Source organism: Mytilus galloprovincialis, chromosome 10 (genome assembly GCF_965363235.1).
Source record: "Mytilus galloprovincialis chromosome 10, xbMytGall1.hap1.1, whole genome shotgun sequence".
NCBI classification, from domain to species: Eukaryota; Metazoa; Mollusca; class Bivalvia; order Mytilida; family Mytilidae; genus Mytilus; species Mytilus galloprovincialis.
In genome coordinates, this window is record NC_134847.1 from 64924431 (window position 1) to 64945999 (window position 21569).

Here is a 21569-nt window from a genome sequence, read left to right on the forward strand (position 1 = left end):
CAAGAGAGATAACCAATGAACTTTGAAGTTTAACAAAGTTGTGTTGTCACATTTGATTAAAATTCTGGTTGTCTTTTCTGGAATTGTTTTAGAAGTAACATGTTCTTGCCATTTTAAAAATGTATTTTTTTTTATAGTAAAAGCAATACAAATACAGAAACAAACAAAAAACTTACTTATAGATACGTCTTTCAGGAAGTCCTTCAGGATCTATAAAAGCTCTTTCAAATTGAATCATTTTGTCGTTTATAATTCTGTAGTCAATAGCACTGAAATAAAAAAAAAAGATTCTCAATCAAATTGTTTACTTATTTAATATGTCTGTGTCTCAACTCACTACCGACATGTTTTTGTGGTTTGATAACTTAAGGTAAAAGAACAGTTGTGTGTTTTTAAATTTACTGATTGATTCCTGTTTCCGATTTTGACATTTGGAGAGAGTTTTAAATCCACGCTATACATTCGTATTGCGGACGATTCATTCATTTCTTGTGACGTTTACAATTTTACCCCTTTGAAGTTTATACTATTCACGTTTTTTTTTTTTGTGTTTTTATCTTGATCTGTATCTTCCTAATAGGTTTATTAGATTTGAACATCGGTAAAAAAAAACACTTGTCAAATTAAATTGTCTAATTAGAGGATTCCTTTTTTCCATACCTTTTAATACTTGCAGATTTAACGTAAGTTTGGAATTTATTCGCACTATCAGTTAAATTCTGTGCAGCTGATTTTAAAGCATCTGAAATATAAAGAAAATGTTAACAATATCTAGTGAGCTATCTTTACTTAAAAATATTGTTATGAGTCAAGAATCAATTAAGCAAGTATAAACCTGTAAGAAGGATTTCTACAGGTTTCCAAATTGAAGTGATAATACTTTCACTTCAAGCTTTTGTAGGGTCTCGTATTGTTCATTGTCTAGTTATCTGTGAAGTGTTTTATAAACAGTTCTAGCTGCAGTATCATCAGAGACATGATTCAAGAAAAAGGCAAATAATCATGGTAAGGTCTTTTGGTTGACACAGACGACTTTGAGGGGTTAACAAGTTTCTAGGGACCAACTATATGAATAAAAATATTTAAGATAGGCATCACCCAGACAGCTGACATACAGCACATAAAGTCATTTGGTAAATAGGTCAACAATCAAAAGTAATAAATAAAGGCAACAGTAGTATACCGCGGTTCAAAACTCATATATCGATTGAGAAAAAAACAAATCCGGGTTACAAACTAAATCTGAGGGATACGCATCAAATATAAGAGGAGAACAACGACACAACAGAAACACAACCTTAAAGTTTAACACACACAGAAACGAACTGTAATATAACAATGGCCATTACCTTACTTAGTACAGGATAAAATCATAATAAAATCATGGTCAAAATAAGAAAAATAAAAACACATACAACAGTCCTGAAAACACTACACATAAAAACCGAAGATCGAGGAAAAACCGGGACTTAAGATTGATTATCACATAGTGGAAACCTTATGATGTTCTGATTTCCTACACGATTTCAATTTCAAAATTGCAACAGCAACGATTTATTTTTTTCGGCAGAAGTATTAGGCATGAAGTACTAAAATATGTTTGACTCGATTCATCTTTTTAGTGTTTATTACTACAACGATTTTATTGATGACTGCTTTGTGCGCTTATTTTAATAAACATCTAAGATTCCTTAGATTACTTGTCTTCCTTCTTGAAATATTTATAGTGTAAAACGTAATTTTTCAAAAGTTGAATAAAATTATTATGATGGTTTTTATGTTTTGTGATTAGAGGCAATGTAAGAGAAGTATATACTAACCTATGTTCACATTCTGTGCGTGCCAACTTTTAGAAAATTTATTTTCTAAGTTCGATACAAAATGAGTTATAGCAGTGGAATACCTCCTCACATCAAACTTTAAAAGATCATCGTTTGCTAATTTCCTGTAAGAATAGAAATTGATAAAGTAGAGGGAAAATCTGTTTTTTTTTCAAATGTATGTTTGGTTAGTTCTAATTTCAAGAATCAATTGTAACTATGAATTCGTTTTTTTTTTGCCAAAGTCTGCAAACATGTCAATAGATAATTTGAAAATCTTTGAACATTTAAACTTGTGGTTAACCTGTACACAGGAAATCATGAAAATTTGTATCACACGAAAAATAATTAATCCACAGTATACTTATTGTTAAAAGAATTCATAAACCAAAAGTCAAATAAGGACATAGACGCTTTCAATATGCATCTATAACATTGGTTTGATTTCCAAAAACAATGTATATATATAAAATGTATATAAAAAAATAAATTCCTTTATACATTAACAAGATATGAGCAACATCAAAATTATTCTAGTTGCTAGTGATATGATAAGTAAGGAAATTCTAACAAAAATGATCATCAAATAAAACACATGTCAATGAAAATTCAGCGACAGTGACTTCATTAATTCATGTATTCAATGTTCTTTCTGCATTAAATCATATTATTGTCACGAGTTAAAAATAACATGTTCATATGCATGTATAAAAAAATTGTATATACAATATTGATAAACATTGTATATACAATTATAGAATGTACACAAAAAGAAATATTTCTTGTATACATTAACAAGATAAGCAGCATCAAAACACAAAATTATTCTAGTTGCTAGTGATATGATAAGTAAGGAAATTCTAATAAAAATTATCATCAAATGTACACAAATCAAAGAAGATTAAGCGACAGTGACTTCATTAAGTCACGAGTTAAAAATAACATGTTCATATGCATGTATAAAAAATATTAACATGATTTCTACATTTTGGTTACTGATTAATAACTGAAAACTGCAATGAATGTTATATTTTTACCAGTATTTTTATATCAAAGGATTAAAAAATTAACACCTATTTATGGGAAGCTAAAGACATTTTACCAATTTAGAGAATAACTTTTAGTAGAGCTATTTGATTAATCATTGTTGGCCAACAAACGTAACAGATGATACATTTATTTCTGCAGTGTTTCTTTACTTACCATGCCATTCCAGACCAAAGTTGAGCCATTGCTAAGTTGTATGAATAATCTGGATCAATATAGTTTTCGTAAAGGTAAATTGTTTCGTATGCTGAGTGATATACGGGATATGACAGAATTGGCCATTTGTCCTTAAAAAATAAAAATGAAATGTTTTGTGTTGTAATAGTCATTTTGAAAAACACCAGCTCCAATATAAAAAATTCTAGAAGACATATCTGTGTACCATAATATTAAATATTACATACGTACATTAAAAAGTGACAAATCTTCGTTTAATTAACTTCATGTTGGACGCTAAAGCCAACTAAAATCGTCAAATTTCAAATATGCTTCATGTGAAAGCAATCCGCATAAATTCTTATTAAAATGAAAATGTATTATTCTTATCATATCAATACTAAATCGGCTACTGGGTGGATAGTACACCTCAGTATGCTTGTTTATCAGAAACGCGGCAAAGACCCGTTTGAAGTGAGGATATTGTTTTATGGAGCTGTTTTAACAGTTGTATTACATTCGCACTGTTAGTTGATATAGTAGAGCGTTTCGTTCTGTCAGGTTTTATCGACTTCCTCCATTTAAATTGGCATTAGTGTTCGATAACTTTTTTATATAACGATTTCGGTAAACACCATACATTTTTCTGGAATAATATAAGGTAGGTATGCTTGAAATTAAGGTTTACAGACACCAGAGTATAAGGGAGGTACAGAAACACAATAATAAGAATACATCAACAAGTTCTAAAAACTTTCTCTTTACAATTTACAAACTTGTAACATGTTGAATATAATTATATAAATAAATTGTAATTACAGAGTTGTAAGTAAACCACATATCAACACTAGGAACTCCTGCTCTCTGGTAAAATGTGGCCATATCACTGCCAGAACCAAGTGAGTAGTAGACGCTGCAAAAACAGTTATATGTTATATGATGTATAAAAGGTAGGTGTAAATCATGTATGGAGGACAAAAAAAACCCCCTTAAATATAAAAATAAAAAGGAGCTGTGGTATTGTGATTGTCAATAAGCTATTTCAGGCATCTGCATATGAAAAAATACTTCATTAAAATAAATCGTTGATTTAATAACTAAATAATTTTATGCAAATAATTGACTTTTTAATTTTCGTCAGTCAAGGTCAGATAAGCAATAGAGGAAACTGTACATTTCTTAGTTAATATCCGTCAAGAATACGTTCCATCTATAATTACACACAGATTAAGACATATAAATTACATATACTTATATTGAATGGGAAGTTCCAACATATCATAAACAATATACAAACCTGGGTTCACCATTTTCTCCTGGTGCTCTCTTATTCCATATATCATATAAAGTCTTATATGAACTTGTTTTGTCTGGATTAGCAATCTTTAAAAAGAAGTCAACATTTTGATAACCATAGTAAATATCTTATAGAAACTTCAGTCAATTTTAATTAAACTCATTATCAAATTATTTCAAAAGATTTTAAAAAGGAATGTCAGAAAATCTAATTCTCTCATAAGAATCGCTGTTCATATCCTCCTTACTTTTATTTACAGTTGTTTTTCTTCTCGTATTGTTTTTTTTTTTTTTTTAATTTTGTTTTTTTAAAAGTTGTAGCAACATTATAAAAAGTATATGTGACAGTTTTATGTTGCATCTTTCAATGCAATATAAAAAACAACTAACATACCAATTTCGTGGTTTCGTATAACGTATCTTGCAGCAAAGGACTGGTGCCTGCCGTTAGGACGTAGTTATAGTCAGCAGCATAGTCTACATTTAAGTAAGCAATTGATCTCTCATATAATACTTTCATGTACTCCTAGAATTAGAAAATGTAGACAACTTTAATTTCTTTCAAAACAAAACCAATTCTGAGTCTTGATTGTGGTTATGTGCAATTGATTGGGGTAACATGTATTCTGGAGCATAATTTGCCCCTTAGGATTCATTCAGCCAAGAAATTTGATAAAAACTTTCCTTGTACTATGTGTATTGTAAAATTTTGAAAAATCAGCACACATGAAGTGACAAAACGGTGGATGAACATTATCAATTGTAGACCAAATATAAACATTTTTGCGGTCGTATAAAAACCAAGAACACTTTGACAAAAACTTTTCTTATCCAAGCTGTTTCGGATTGAAGGACGGACGGACCAATAGATTAACGGACGGACTGAGTAAAACGTTAACTAGACCTGCGGGGTATAAAAATAATTTCATAGTACTAGTAGAAGTTTTATATATTTAACCTCAGCTACGGTAAGTAAATGAAGGTCACATAATCCTATTAACATTGATCATATAATGTAGCTTATTCTATATAATCTGGTATCCAACTGTTCACTGTTCATCTGATAGAAAGTTCATTTAACGACTATCACAGAATATTGTTAAAAGGAAAGTTAAGTCCTAAAAGGTCAAATCCCTTTAAAGATGATGCGTTTTTATATCATATAACATTTTAAATCTATTAAATTTATGAAACATAAGCATATAAATAAAATCAATATCAAGGAAGAGCGTTTGAATTTACTACTTTTATGACTTTGTGAATTACAATATTTCGTTTAAAGTAATAATATACTGAATGTAAATAGATAGGAGGTGTGCAAAGAGATACTTGTATTATCCGTCTTCTAAAATTAATTGAAGAAAGAGTAAAATCCTTTTAACCTTTTCAAAAAATATACATGATTTATTGGTACACAAATAGTACAGAAATGTAAGTAATGATTCCATTGTGAAGTTATCAACATGGTAAAATTCACATATCAAACCTAAAATGAACATTGTTCACTCCGTTTCACTTCTTTTAAAATGGACAGGATTCCATCAGTTTTTGTTTGATATCTTGATTTGCCATCTAAACCGACTCATAAGATAAGAATATTAGTTAACTAGTGTTCCCTTAATTTATACTTAGTCCTTGGCAAAGTTAAATATAAGTAAAAGACTAACAGACTGAAAGATATTGTACCACATTAAAATTTTTGCATTAGACATCAAGTAGCAAAATATGGTATGTACTTGTCTCATTTTTATATGACAAGGTATCAAAATGATTTTCTTTTATTATTTTTGTCGTTTTGCATTTACAGCAAAAAGTTTGATATTCAAAACCATATATGAAAGAAAATAATTTTAAACTACTTCTATTCGAATGATTTATTGATGTCTGATCTGTACCTCTACCAGTGGTAAACATTTCGTTTACGACATTTTGACTGCGTGTGAATTCAGTTTTTCTTATTACCTTTATTTGTTTCTTCGTGATCGTTTTACGAGGTTATAACTTCGGTAAACCATTGTCGCCTTAATAAATTGATTAATAAGAACTAATATCGGAACTATAATTGGTTTAGTCCGCTAAATTTGGACTCTGTTAGCTAGTTCTCTCATTGTAAATAGTGGTATCATCACCCTATTTAGTATATTTTCTAATAGCATCTAACGAATATTATTAGATATATAGATTATACTCTTTGGTTTTCAAATTCAAGGGTCTTCAAAAAAAGTATCATATTTTGTCTCCTTCCATTAAAAACTACTCTTGACAAAAGTTAATACACATACAACCTCTAAAGTTCCAGTGGTTTAACTTGGTACTTACAATAATTAAGAGGACATAAAAATACAGATCAGCAAACGTAAAGAACGTTGATGATCATCTTCAACCTATACAATTTATTTCTAATTATGACCAGCTACAGTTCCCTAACAATTACATATAACAGTTGTTATCCATTCGTTTGATGTGTCTTAGCTTTTGATTTTGCCATTTTATTTGATAAGGGACTTTCCGTTTTGAATTTTCCTCGGAGGTCAGTATTATTGTGATTTTCCATTTTAACAATTCCATGTATTCAAATAAAAGAGGGACGAAAGATACCTGAGGTACAATCAAACTCACATATTGAAAATAAACTGACAACGCCATGTCTAAAAGGACGACAAACAATAGCTCAGAAGACACAACATAGAAAACCAAAAACTAAGCAACACGAACCCCACCAAAAATAAATTGATTATTAATCGTAATTAACACATTACTGAAAATAAGTTGACCATAAAAAAGAAGTTATGACTGAAATATTCATTCATGTTCACATGAACAAACCTTAAATTAATTGTTTTCAACTATTTCGAGTTTGTCTACTATTGAAGGAACTAAACATTTCCCGTAATATCAATTTAAAAAACGCAACATTGAAAGTCTGAATAAATTGAAAAATAAGTTGTAGTAAAATCTTTCAACTCTATATAGTGCTATAATTCAAAATTTGGTGACTATGTGGAACGCATCTATCCAATCGAGCTAGAGATAAAGGATACAACATATACAGTTAAGTCGGCCTCATATCTTGACCTACATCTAGAAATTGACAATGAGGGTCGATTGAAAACAAAATTTTACGACAAAAGAGATGATTTCAGCTTTCCAATTGTAAACTTTCCATTTCTAAGTAGCAACATTCCAGCAGCACCTGCATACGGGGTATATATATCTCCCAATTGATACGATATTCCCGTGCTTGCATTTCCTATCATGATTTTCTTGATAGAGGGTTGCTGCTCAAAAGGAAGCTATATTAAACCAAATGGTGAAGTTGAAATCGTAAATTTTACGGACGCCATCACGAGTTGGTTGACCGTTTCACAAATGATATCGGATATGTTCCTTACGTCGTAACTACAATCCCTTTCCCTTTCATGAATATGACCTACCGAATTAGACTATTTACCGGATTTGTTATCACAGAAGCAACACGACGGGTGCCGCATGTGGAGCAGGATTTGCTTACCCTTCCGGAGCACCTGAGATCACCCCTAGTTTTTTGGTGGGGTTCGTGTTGTTTATTTTTTAGTTTTCTATGTTGTGTCATGTGTGCTGTTGTTTGTTTGTCTTTTTCATTTTTAGCCATGGCGTTGTCAGTTTGTTTTAGATTTATGAGTTTGACTGTCCCTTTTGTATCTTTCGTCCCTCTTCTATATCATATTTTACACTCTAGTAATTTATAACAATAATTTTTTACTATGCATAATAGACAATACACGTGTTATGTAACTGTATATATTGATAGACGATGTAGGAAGTAGGACAATACTTAATGAATATGTAATATAAGAAAACGAAAACATGTTCCGGGTATTCAATGAAATAAACTCATCATAGGTACCAGGATAGAAATTTTATGTTTGCGCAAGACGCGTGTCAGTCTACAAAAGACTCATCAGTGACGCTCAATTAAAAAAAATGTAAAAGAAAAAGGACAAATAAAGTACAAAATACTTGTATTAGCATCATTCGACTGAACATAAACACTATTATAATTGAAAACATGTCGTACAGAATGTAATAGCATATAAAATAATTACCTCAACCCATTCTGTTGAACCAAATAAACCATGTTCTTCAGCTCCCCATGAACAGAACACAATGGTTCGCTTTGGTCTTATACCTAAAATAATAAATGCAATTTCAATATATATTTAATATAATTGAGACATTTACATTAACGAGAGGTGTACAGTTATTTCAGGTAGTATTGATTGAAACATTTATTTTGAGAGGTAATGACGCTACAAGGCAGCACTTGCACCCGCAAAGTGGAAAGGATTTGATATAAGTTGCAATAACTTGTTTCCCAATCAATTATAAATAATAAGATATAGGAAGATGTGGTATGAGTGCCAATGAGACAAATCTCCGTCCAAGTAACAATTTATATAAGTAAAAAAATTATAGAAATATATTTAAACTATAAATACCTTGTTTTAGCATATCACCAAGACTGTGGATAATTTCTGTCAATGCTGCTGTACCAGATAAAGGATCAATAGAGCCAAATACCCAGGCGTCGTAGTGATTCCCCAGTAATATATACCGATCTGAAATGGAAAGAGGTGTTAAACATACTGTACAATCCCAACATTTCAAGGTTGTCTATATGCTGACTATCTGTAGATTATTTGTATATTCTCTTTTTTTTAAGATTGTAAATCAAATGTTGAATTAAATCTGCTATATTCTTCTTCCAATAAAAACTATGCATATTAAGTGCAGACGAACAACAGAGTGTTACTTGTTCAATTAACGTGAAAACAGTGATGAACAATAAAAAGATTATGAAAAAGTGTATTTGTTGATGATAAAATTTTATATTTTACCTGGTTCAACAGATCCCTTTATATATCCAATGACATTATAAATAGTCCTTATTTCTTCAAAGTTGTTCACAATTAATTTGGCTCTCCTAAAATACAATTTTTCCATACAGGATCAATTAAAACAGTTAATGTATAACTCATATAAAAATGAAGATATAATGTTATTACTAAAATATCTTTTGATTGCCGTTAACATTTATTTCAAGTCAAAATTTTACATAATCATACGAGCGTCGAATAAAAATATAAAGGTATTGCATATGAAAAACGATATCTACCTACATAAGAATCAAGTTGGGTCTTACAGTTGTAGTAAGTTTCAGTTATCTCCCTAGAAATTGCGATTTTTTTTTCGAAAATCACCTTTGAAAAGTAAGAAGTAAGGTTCTATTTTGTTTAGTCAGAATACAATCGTTACTATGTCGTAAGAGATTTTGCTGTATCGGACCAAAATCGTAACAATGTTCTGTGTTTCCTGGACGGTGTCCTGTGGAACGGGCATGATCTAGACAAATTTGTCAATGCTGTTATTTTGCCGATTGAGTCCAGTTAGCAGCCACTGCTTGCCGAATGCAAACAGTCTTTGCTGAAACCATTCTGGAAAAGCCCCGTTATAAATACGAGGTTCGGTAATAGTACCCACGTATGAGTCCCCATAATTACAGAACACGATACGACTGATTCATTTGCAATGTGGTACAACAGACTGATAGGATTGCGTTTCGAGAGTATCTTATCATACCGAATATGGTGACAGTTTTCTAACAGATCTTCCGTCAACGTCATTTCACTGTCTGGTTACTGTTTGACCTATGGTGGATTGCATTCCGCATGAATCGGTACGCTGCCGGGACTGATTCGGTCGTTTTTTAACATGCTATATGTACAATTTTAAGTAAAATTTTAATGTTACTTAACTGTAGGCATATCATTAAGTTCGAATTGATTTAAGGAATGATAAAAAGGGGATACACATTGAAAAGCAATTATCTTGAATTAAATGGTATGGGTGTAAAATTGTCAAAGTAGTCTAACTTCTTGATCACTAGCCTGTCAACACCGAGGTTATGAGTCGGAATGACGTAGTTGACAGGTGCTCCCAAATCTTATCTTAATTGACTTTGATTGTTAGTTTTCATATCGATGGTCGGTGGATTTGTTCGGGCACTGTCTTCCTTCAACAATAACACTGATTGCCACAAACTATTGGTTCCAACTGCACTTCAGCTTCATACTTACTACTATACATGACATACTATATTATTCTTAGCTTATTTAAGTTGAAAAGAAATGAATGACAAACTTTGCAGACATGTTAATAATTGATACAAAGTTTTAATAACTTACAAGCTTGCATTTGAAAATCCAGTTCCAATTCTGTATGTAATATTTAGTTTTCCCCTCCAATCTGGTGGTGCCTCCACTCCGTTTAATTCCCTGTGAAATTATCAGTTAATTAAAGAATGTTAGTTAATAGTAAACATTTAAAAGACACTGCATCCTAACTAAAACTTAAATTGAATAAAGTGTGTATTTTTATACAAATTAGAAGGTTACATATAGCTTGATATATTTGACTTTAGAATTTCAACTGAGAAAGTTTTATGCCATTGCTATAACCATTCGGTAGTGTTTGTTGTTGCATTTTTATGCAGCAGTACAACATTTGAGAGGAACAAAAGTACATGATTATTTCCTTCTTTTGTATTTTAGAAAAATAAAAATGAACAAAATTTTATTCAATGACAATGTCCCATATTACCTTCCATTTATCAGGTAAAACAAATGTAATCACTTAATCTAGATAAAAGAAAAACACGTTGTGTGAAGAAAGTATAAAGTGAACTTGGTATACAAATTCAAAACATAAGTTTTATCCTCTAAGCATGTGTTTTTGACCTTCATTAAAATAACTTCCTATATAAGAACACTACATAAAATATTTGATAAATGGGGCAATTCTAACTTAATGAATAATGAGTTTTTACTTAATAAATAAAATATGTAACAAGTAAGTTACATGTCCACCTAGCTGAAATATGTATTCAACAAATACAATTTGTAAGATATTTATATGTCAAAATTAATTAAGTTATAACAAAATGACCAATAATAAGACAACATTAAATTCATAACAAAGACAATTCAATAGGCAGCATTATTTTAAAACAACATTTATAATACTTCAGTCCAAACACAAGTACAGTTTATAGGATATAAATACAATGTTTGACAAATAAATTATACATGCACCATATCATCTACACAGATAAAATGTTTACTACTTTTAAATACAATACATTAAATCATACTTGTACACTACAATTTCGAGTATAAAGCAGAGTATGAAATTTATAAAACATTTAGCAGCGTAGTATCTCAACTAATTTTAAGTATTTATCAAGATTGTTTAGTTCTTAAATATTTTGTACATATAACAATTGTATCAATTTAGGGTGGGTGTCTCAAATAATAATGTTTGATATATTTTGTCCTAATGTCAGCATATTTAACCTAGATAAAGCATTTGTGTTGCAAAGTATAATTTACCTGAGAAATTTCTCAGCATCACCATAACTAATAGGTTGTGCAGGTATGCGAAATTCTGCGATATCTTTTTCAGTTTTACGATAAGCATAATCTATATAAAAAAAAATTTATGTATTTGAAATGTATGCAATTTTCCAAGGAACAGTTTCATTTTTTTCAAATTTATTATACAAGTATTAAAAAAATATAGGTATCTAATGGTATATCACAAAATACTCAAATTACTTGTTGAAACACTTGATTATTTTCAATCTGGGTTATTAACTAATCCTACAAAAGAAATAAACCTTAGCCAACGTTAAAAAACTGTGCTAAATTTAAGAAAAGTAACATAAGACAGTTATATTACAGGATATATGTAGACAATCTTAATAAATTTACAATTTCCCTCTTAATAGTTTCATTTCCACATAAAGAGTGCAATTTCCTTTTTAAGTATACAATTGACATTTCATTTTAATACTTCTGTGTGAATATATATTTTTACTGTGTAAAATTTAACACATCAAATTACGAATATAGTGTTGTTCAATTAATTGAAAATAAAGACAATATCTCCCTCCTGCAAAGCTCTGATTACTTGACCAGCTTTGGCTATATTTTTTGTCCTTTTGTTTTTATCCGGTGTTGCAATATTCTTATAGGTTTTTGATGTCCCTTTGTACCATCGTCTTCTTTTTACAAACTTGTTATAGAATGTTCGTATGAAAATAAGGTCCAAATGATTTCGTTTTATTTTTTATTTATTTATGACTTAGCCAGCTAAAGTCTTATTTGCATTTGTGTGAATGCAATTGGTATAGTTGTTTCTTCTATAAAACTTTTAATAAATGTACCTTTTGCGGGATAAAATGGGGTGAGAAAATCTCCATCAGGACCGACAGTTCCACGTTGGACTCCAGTATCTGGCATCCACCACGATTTAGGATATGTAGCTTCTCCTGCCATATTAAAATCTGACGGATCTGTGTACATTACAATTCCTGATGCATTGTGGTTTTGTGCATTTTCTACCTAAAATTTATTTATGGCATTTAAAGTATCAGTGTTTAAAATATCAAATTTAGTTTCCGAGGTCCAATAAAAAGACCACTATAACCAAAACATAACATACACTTATCTTCCTCTCTCCTCAAACATATACAAATGAATATAAATAGCAGAAATACGGTCCAAAATAATCTTAACAAAGATACCTAATGTATGTTGATGGGGAAAATTTGTTTCATTTGCAAAATTTGTTTTCAAAAGAATCATATAAACCTAACGGTTTGAAACTTGAATCATCACTTCAAGGTTTTTCTTGTAACTGTTCAATATGTCTGAGGATACTTTAGGAACAACTTATACTACAGAGAGACACAGCAATGCTATCGTCATATCTAAATCTTCCAGAATTTGAAACAGATTGATGACTAAACCAGGGATCTATGACCCAAACGAAGAATTCATTTTTCCTACTCGTAACTCTCCTTTCTGTCTGACATACCAACTGCTGAAGCCTGATTTCAAACTAACTAGACATTTTTACTCCTGATCACATTTCCTTTACTAATCCCAATTTACCTCTAACGTCTACATGACCATATTTCTGAATCTACTCATGACACTTGCTTTTATTATAACGCCAGTATATATTTCATGATAAAATGCTTGTATATTTACCTTAGATCCTCTAAATATTTTGCCATATCTAGCAATCAATACTTTCCCAGTTAAATCCATACTTAGGTTCTTTGTTAAATACATAAAGTCTTCTATTCTCGCATAGTTAACATAAACGAGGTCGCCCTATAATGAAATAATTTGTTATCATTATTTTTGGTATTCAAAGTTTAATTTTGTTATTACAATGTGTGAGGAATGTTGATGATCAGCACAAACACAAATTTGAAGTTGAACGGCAATCTAGAGACGACAATGACATCCCTTGGCTTATAAATGAACCAATTTGTATATAGGTTCTATCAAAATAAATATATAAGTGGTATCAAGTGGTACAAACTGATTGACGAAAAAGTATTCAACACACATTACCCAGTTATTTATTTGATAAGCAAGTGTTTTACCTTAATGACATCTATGATTTTTCTTCATTTTTAAGAGGTATCAATGATAATTAATTTTCAAATGCAAGTCAAGATGGTTGGTTGATGAACACCAAATAACAACAACTAGGAAAGTACACAACAAGTACTGCTTCCGTCATTTGTGTTTAATTTTGTTCAACTATATTCAGCTATTCTTTGTTGGTTGTCTTTCCGGAGTATCTGATTTCACTCCCAGTTTTTTGTGGCGTTCGTGTTGTTTCTTATTTATTATTTGTAACTGTTGATGTGAATGTCTTTTGGTTTGATGAGTCTTTGTTTACTCCTTGGTTTTGATTGTAATGTCTTTCATCCTTTTACTCACAGCTCCAATGTTAAACCTTAGAAGTGTGTGCAATGCCGAAATTCGTTTGATGCGATTAGGCTTCTGATTTTGCGGTTTGGTAAGGGACTTTCCGTTAGGAGTTCGTAATTTTTGATATTTTACTTTTTTTCGCATTGTATTTTACTATTATTATAAAAATTATAAAAATGTCCAGATAAGCAACGCTCATCGTTGTCATAAGTGGACCATGTGCTTTAAGGTTTGTGCTCACAATAGGGTATTGATTAGTTAAGGGTTTGTTTAAGGTTTGGTGTCTGACTAAGGATATGAAGTTTAAGAGTATCTATAAACGTAAATAAAAAAAATAAAAGTGTGCCAATACGGCTAAGGCAATCTACTCCTCCGAAATAAAACATTAGTGTTTTGAACAACATTTGATCAACGGTAAATTCACAGAAAAATAAATGATATTTCTTGTCAACACTTATGCGCGATCTACTGGGTTGGCGATACCCTCATTGACGAACCAACATTCAGCACTGATATCTACTCAAGTATTGATACTGATCATCAAAGATATCAGGCTTATAATTTGGTATACAAGACACACCTTCCGCCTTTTTAAGTCTATACCTCAAAATCGTTTATACAACACGCGCCTTATGTCTTCATAAGACTACAGGTTGATACTCGTCAGTGACATCATTCTTATTTCTAGGTATATGGTATGATTAACTTTAGGGTTAGGGCTTATTTGTTAGTTAATGACTGATTATAAATTATCAAAGACGTCATAACTTGAACAGAGTTCAATGGTTGGTACGAGTGTAAAAAGTTTGCAGTAGGCTTTGGATACATACAATTAACATGACGATAATTTGAGAAGAAAATAGATACTGCTATTGACGTAAACCAAGATGTCTAAAATCGTAACAAAGAATGGTATAAAATTATATCCCAGCGGTTGGCTAATGATGTTATTGATAGATTACGGTTACAATAGATATGTCGGTTACCCACCCTAAGCAGTGACAATCGAAAGTTTTGTCAATCAAAACTACAAAAGCGGAGAATACTGTTTCACTAACACTTACATTGCTGATCATCCTCGGACAGATTATACCATTTACGTCGCAATGTTAGATTAAAGACAGACAAATAATGTACCAAAAAATCTAATAAATCTTTTCCACAATAAAATGGCGATGAAATAATAAGCTTTCCTTAATGTGAGTTGTTCCTTAAATGTACATTAATAAATAAGGAAAGTTCAATCAATTTTGACATATAAGGTCAAATAAAATATGTTCTACTTAAAAAGGAGGAGCTGTTTGGGATTCATCAGTAGGGCATTAAATGTTTGTAGATATTTTTTTGTATAGATGTACATGCCAAAATTGGTATAAATATATTGGAGCAGAGGCAAACATCATTAAAGATGCCAGGCGTATCTGACAGTTAGTGTTTAGAACGTTCTATTCGCCTTCTTCTTCATATGACCAATAAGGGGAACTTAAATCTTAGCAGTTGGAGCCAAATCAGTTCGGAAATAGTCTAGCATTAATACAAAAAATGTACAGTTGTGTCAAATCTGACGTGGACCAACTATAATTTGGATAGGCTCAATAGTTGTTCGAACGATCAAATAGACCACGAAAGCGATACTGCACGATTTAAACAATAAATGAATAATAAATTCACAGAAAATGATCTTTTAAGTGATTCTTCGTGTCAGCATTTTCATCACTACTGGGCTGGTGATATTCTTGGGTACCAGCAACGGTATCGACATGGTGCGTGTATAATCAGTTAACAATACCAGGTGTATATGTATTAATACGTACGCCTTGCAATTCGCGTATATAAGACTCATCGGTTGAACTGTATAAAACAATTTGAAGGCCAAATCAATTACGAATTTGAAAAGCATAGAAATCCAAAAAGTTTTGCCACATTTTGCTCAGGCACTATATACCTCGGTCGGTAAACCATAGGTTTCGTAAGAAAATTTATTTTCACATGCCCCACCTAAAAGAGATTGGGAAATAAATCGTAGACAGTCGCAGATTTGTTGTGTCACTTCATCGCGGTAAAATGTTGTTTTAATCCTACATAATCATAACCATGTAAAAAGTATTTATAATAGGGTACGATTCTTTTTGTTATGTATAGTTTTACTTTAATTGAGTTATTTATTTGAAATTATGAACCAGCAGTGGTTCGGAGAAAAAAAATAAAACATACAAGTCAAAATTATAAGGAACTCGACCGGGTGTAAATAGTGATTAGCTATATGTTAATGATATATATCATAATAGGAAGATACAACATAAAGTACAATGACATTCTAAACTACCCATATTGAATTCAATAAAAAATGAATATATCTTTAAACTGCAGAATAATAAGATTAAGAAGTAAATTTGATTCACACTCTGATGTGCGTACAGTCTTAATATCATTTAAATGCAAATAAAATGTCAACATGATTAAAAAGGTGTTTGATACTGTAAAAAACATATGTCATATGCATACAACGTCTATTCATTTGCAGTTTAACTGATATACTAAATTCTCCAATTTAATAATAATGTATTCCAAAGATTACGATTAATGGGAGAGATATCCATTCCATTTCTGTAATATGCATTTATTGCATAATGTCACAAGCATCCAGAAAATTTACATATAAAAAGGTTTTTTTTAAATAACTTCACGCCACTGTTTCATATGATCAAATCATCTTGACAGATGACAAGAAAGTAAATGGAAAGGGCGAACTAAATTGTATATAAATACTTTGTTGGTGCAGCAGAAAACAAAATTTATTACGTTTCGTGAAAACATTATATTGGTTGAATCATCCAAGATACATGGGACATGAAATTTCATTTAAAGGAACATGCTAATCATTTCAAGGCAAACGCCTATTGTTAGAAAATATATATTTTGAATGAACAGCACGTGTAGCAGTAAGCTATTCTCATCAATTTTATTCCTGAATCCATATCAAATGAATTAAAAACCTACTGACTCATACAGAAATATTATCAGACTAAGCATAACATCATTCTATAATTGTTACGTGATGAGAATATATGCATTTTCAGTTTAGCAAACACAAGAAATGCCAAACCTTGGTAACATATAAAAATGAGCTTTGAGCCCTATAATTACTCATTCAAGTACACACTTTGCTTCAAAATTGAGATGGGATTATGTAATCTTTATTTGATATGAATATATCAAAATTATTGTATTTTCACCCGTTGTAAAACAACACAGGTTGTACAGGATTGAGGAGAAGAAGGCAACCGCACTGTGCGTTTTTTTTTTGTCCCCTCCATCTTTTCAAGTTAAATTTGTTTTATAAAGCCACAAAACAAAATCAACACACAAAAGATGTCTTTAAAAGTCAGCAGGAAAACTGACAAAAATCACCTAAAAAGGACAGTTGAAATCCTTTTCTTAAATAAAAAGAGATAACATATAAATGACTATATTTCCGTGTGATAAAAAAGTATCATTATCACAATACGTCAATAAATATTAAATATTAGTATTTAACACAATATTAGGGTTTTTAATATAAAAAAACTCAAACACTTAGAACTTACTTCTGCTACTCCAGCGGAGGCAAATGCATTAAATGGCGCTACAATTGTTTTCTTGTTACTGTCATCATCCAATGCCTTTTCTGCTGTTGCAGACTCAAACAAAACTGTGTTTCCAGAAATTAACTGAATCTAGAAATAGAGAACAAATACGTTTTATCTAAACGTTATAAAATTCTGTATTTTCAATAACAAAGTGTCAAATCTAATACTAAAACAGTATCATAATCTCCTTGGTATATGTCTTTATATTACATGTGTATATCATAAAATATAATAAAAGAAATACTATTGCATATATGCTAAATAAACCCAATGTAACAATACTGATGGAAAAAGCATTTTAAACGATATCAGCTGTTTTTGACAGAGTCTTATGGTGAGTAAATGTCACCACTGTCTGAGCAGAAAGGGTTACTTCATAGAACGTCTCGTTCTTTATCTAAAGAAGTTCATTGGAAGATACAAAGACCTTGTTGATAAATATTCTGTATCAACTACACATATAATACACGATGGTCTTACAGTATAGATCTTATGTACTGACGTTGTTTGTCATCTTTATTCTTTATTTGTTAGTGTAAATTATTACTTATTCTGTTTAGTCTATTTTGGTTATATCCATTGTGTAATTGAGTTATGGTGAATTTTTGCATTCTTGTCTTTTTTTGTTGTGTGCTTTGTCTATATGACTTTTTGTTTTTCTTTATTGCCATATTTGTGTGTTTTTATAATGATTAAGATTATAACACAATGTTGACAGCTGTTCCCCTATTTTTGACAGTCTGTTTGTTTTGTTCGCACATTTTTGTCAATATAAGGGATTTTTATTAAAGACTTTCTCTTTTGAAACTTCCTCGAAGTTTCGTATCAATGTTATTTCACTGTTAACTTATAACAATGCCACTAATGCCTGATTAAAGATATTTGTTGTTTTATCATACCTTATTTGGATGTGTATCATTAGGGTAAGACATAAGTACATCGTAAGGGGTAGTTTTGACACTGTCAATCCCAGCTTCTTTCCAACTTTTTTCCAGTATGTGTACCAATTCATTTCCTCCTGGGGTACCAGACATACGTGTATCACTAGAGTACAGTCTGTAATTGAGTTTGAAATATTATTTTTCCATTAGATGACGTATCGATCATTTAAGTAATTGGTATGTTATTCTATCAAAGCACAAGAAGCAACAAAATAAATAAAGTTATAAAGTTTATCATATGATTCTAAACTATGAATCCCAAAGTATTATAAGGAAATGAAACATGGTATGATTAATAATAAATTGATATATGTTTTTAAAATTGAATCATCATGGATTTAAATAAACTACAAAAGGCTACTGTGAAGAAAACCTGATCATCAAATAACAAATTCAAAACGTTTCCCCTAAAACAATTTCTTAATGTCAAATATTACATAAAATTAAATACATGATGTAATTTTGTTCCAGATGCCAATAGCGTAAATTTTTAAACTAAAGGCTCTATAGTAATAACTCAAGCATTCATGATTTTATACTACATTGACTTTCAAATAGTTGTGGTGCAGGTAAATGCATAAATCGCTTCGTCGCACCAAATAGAAGAGACAATTTTACTTAAAATTTTATTTTGATATAAATCATGATATGACAACCTTATAATAACACACATGTAACAGTATTAAAAGAAGCCCATGTTATCTATTAAAGTTTTTTGTAATAGAAATTTATGTGAAACAAAGTTCTCGTGATTCCCATCTCATGTACTGTTACCAAATATATATATATATATATGTATGTGTACCGTACTTAACAACACCATATGTTACCCTTGTCAAGGTTAATTTGACAGCTAAACGACAGTGAACATCAATATTGTATATGTCCTTCGTCGAAGTTTTGTTATATTTGAATTATAAATTTGATTGTTCTATTTTTATATAATGACTATGTAACCTTTAAACATCGTATTACCTGAGGTTTTCTTTAATCTTTGATTTATCTAATCTGTTTATAATTTTCCTTATGGCTTCTTCTACACTGTAATAGGAAAAAGATGAGCAATTTAAACATTTGAAGGTGAACTTTTTCTTTTTCATCTCAATCATTATAGCACACATATGAATATTTTAAACAAATATGTGATTAAAACACTTCACACTTTGGAAATCAATTGATACATCAGGTGTCGTATGTGGTACATGATCTGTCTAGAGCAGTTGATGTCACCCCGGTTTTTAGTGAAGTATTTGATTCACTGTCTTTAGTATTATATGTTGTGCTTTGAATAATGTTGTTTGTCTTATGGTCTTTTTCTATTTTCTTTCTTATTTTTGGCTATGACGTTGTTAACTTATACGTTTGAATGTCCCTATGGTATATTTTCGTCTCTCTTTCTGAGATCGAGTACTGTATCAATAGACATGACAATTAGCTTGGTATCAAACATAGCTATATAATTCGGTTTATTGAACGATTTTTTATTGGACTTTGTTTCTTGTGTTTGCTAAATATCAGACAGTGAGTTGTCTAACCTTTACTTATTGGTGTAATTATTCGTCTCTGTTACATCATCATCAAATGGTTTTTTCTTTTTCGTTTTTCTCTTACTGATTTTATATGATTTGTAACATTCGTAGGAAAAACACCCTTTCAAAATGTTTTTTTTTTTTTTTGTGTTCATATTTGCTGTCCATGTTTGGCAACAAAAATAGCAGCTTGTTCGTCTTTACATATCACGATGAACTTAATCGGTTTCAAATAATATATATTGTTTTTTTTACGAGTTTGGCCAGGATTGTATCAATGCATGTTTGACACTAACTATTATTTGTTAGATGTCAATCTTATATAAATGACCGACATCAATATTAGTTTCTGGTATATATCATGAAAGTTATACTCGAATGCAAAAGTTGTTATTAACATGTTAAGTTGATGGGTCTTTGAGGCTGCTTTCGTTTCTGTTACTGAACTCACCTTGGCTGGCCCGTAAGGCCTGAAGCTGGATTTGTTTCGTTATCATTCGGTGTGGTATTATCCTTTACAAAATAGCCAATAAGAATTCCAACAGCCAAAAACGCCAGACATGATATAAGAAGCGTTGCTAAGTAACATCGGTTACAGCGGTTCGACTTCATTACCATCTTTGGATCATCTGCCAAAGACAGGTTAGAAAATCTGAAGAAAAAAAATCTTATATGTCAGATAACTTCAAAAGTATAGAACCAATTTCTAGAAAATAAAACAGTTTGAATTAGAGGAGCAAAGACTCCCCGCAGACAATCATAGAACACGATATATTTGGAAATAACTACCAAGGAAAAAGGTGAAATTATATGGCGAAATCATCGTAAAAAAGAATGACAACGCACAAATTAAACCCTTACGTTTGTGTTATGGGAGAAGATAAAATTATAAAGTGTTGTCGTATAGCTGGGTCAAACATTATCATTTGTAATTACTCTTTTGGAAATAAGTGTGATGTATAATAAAGTCATTTACAAGATTTAAATAACCATATTAATTAGACATAAAGGTTAATAGGTATGTTATAGTTAGAAGACTAACTAAAGATAAAGATAAAATCATCAGTGACCTGTTTTGTCACTTCTAAATATCGATCAAACCACAAACCTTACAAAAATCATATCATGAACAACATGTAGATAAATTAAAAATTACGAACTTGTAAGTGCGTAAATAAGAATTAATCTTTTATCTATATTGAAAATGTATTTAGAGGGTAACATTTAAATTACTAGGAAGTGAACCAAAGAGATAACACGGACAAATATTTATATAAAACAGTTGCAATACATGATTTCAATTGCGGCATATTTTTATTCA

The 21569-nt window shown here is 30.6% G+C and overlaps 1 protein-coding gene across 7 annotated transcripts in view; it reads right to left on the bottom strand.

Annotated features, from left to right (window-relative positions):
• Positions 1-21569, bottom strand: part of LOC143048125 (putative N-acetylated-alpha-linked acidic dipeptidase) — a 64904-nt gene that overhangs the window by 2093 nt on the left and 41242 nt on the right. For all 7 annotated transcript variants that reach the window (XM_076221607.1, XM_076221609.1, XM_076221612.1 and 4 more), the window contains 18 exons: positions 20700-20900; positions 19695-19760; positions 18678-18834; positions 17737-17865; positions 13412-13537; positions 12583-12760; positions 11747-11837; positions 10544-10633; positions 9197-9282; positions 8798-8917; positions 8405-8487; positions 4714-4845; positions 4321-4406; positions 3843-3936; positions 3024-3154; positions 1821-1945; positions 661-742; positions 177-269 (listed from right to left, as the gene is read on the bottom strand). In XM_076221607.1, the coding sequence (XP_076077722.1) occupies positions 177-269; positions 661-742; positions 1821-1945; positions 3024-3154; positions 3843-3936; positions 4321-4406; positions 4714-4845; positions 8405-8487; positions 8798-8917; positions 9197-9282; positions 10544-10633; positions 11747-11837; positions 12583-12760; positions 13412-13537; positions 17737-17865; positions 18678-18834; positions 19695-19760; positions 20700-20900 (2070 nt within the window). The remainder of the gene's footprint in view (positions 1-176; positions 270-660; positions 743-1820; positions 1946-3023; positions 3155-3842; positions 3937-4320; positions 4407-4713; positions 4846-8404; positions 8488-8797; positions 8918-9196; positions 9283-10543; positions 10634-11746; positions 11838-12582; positions 12761-13411; positions 13538-17736; positions 17866-18677; positions 18835-19694; positions 19761-20699; positions 20901-21569) is intronic.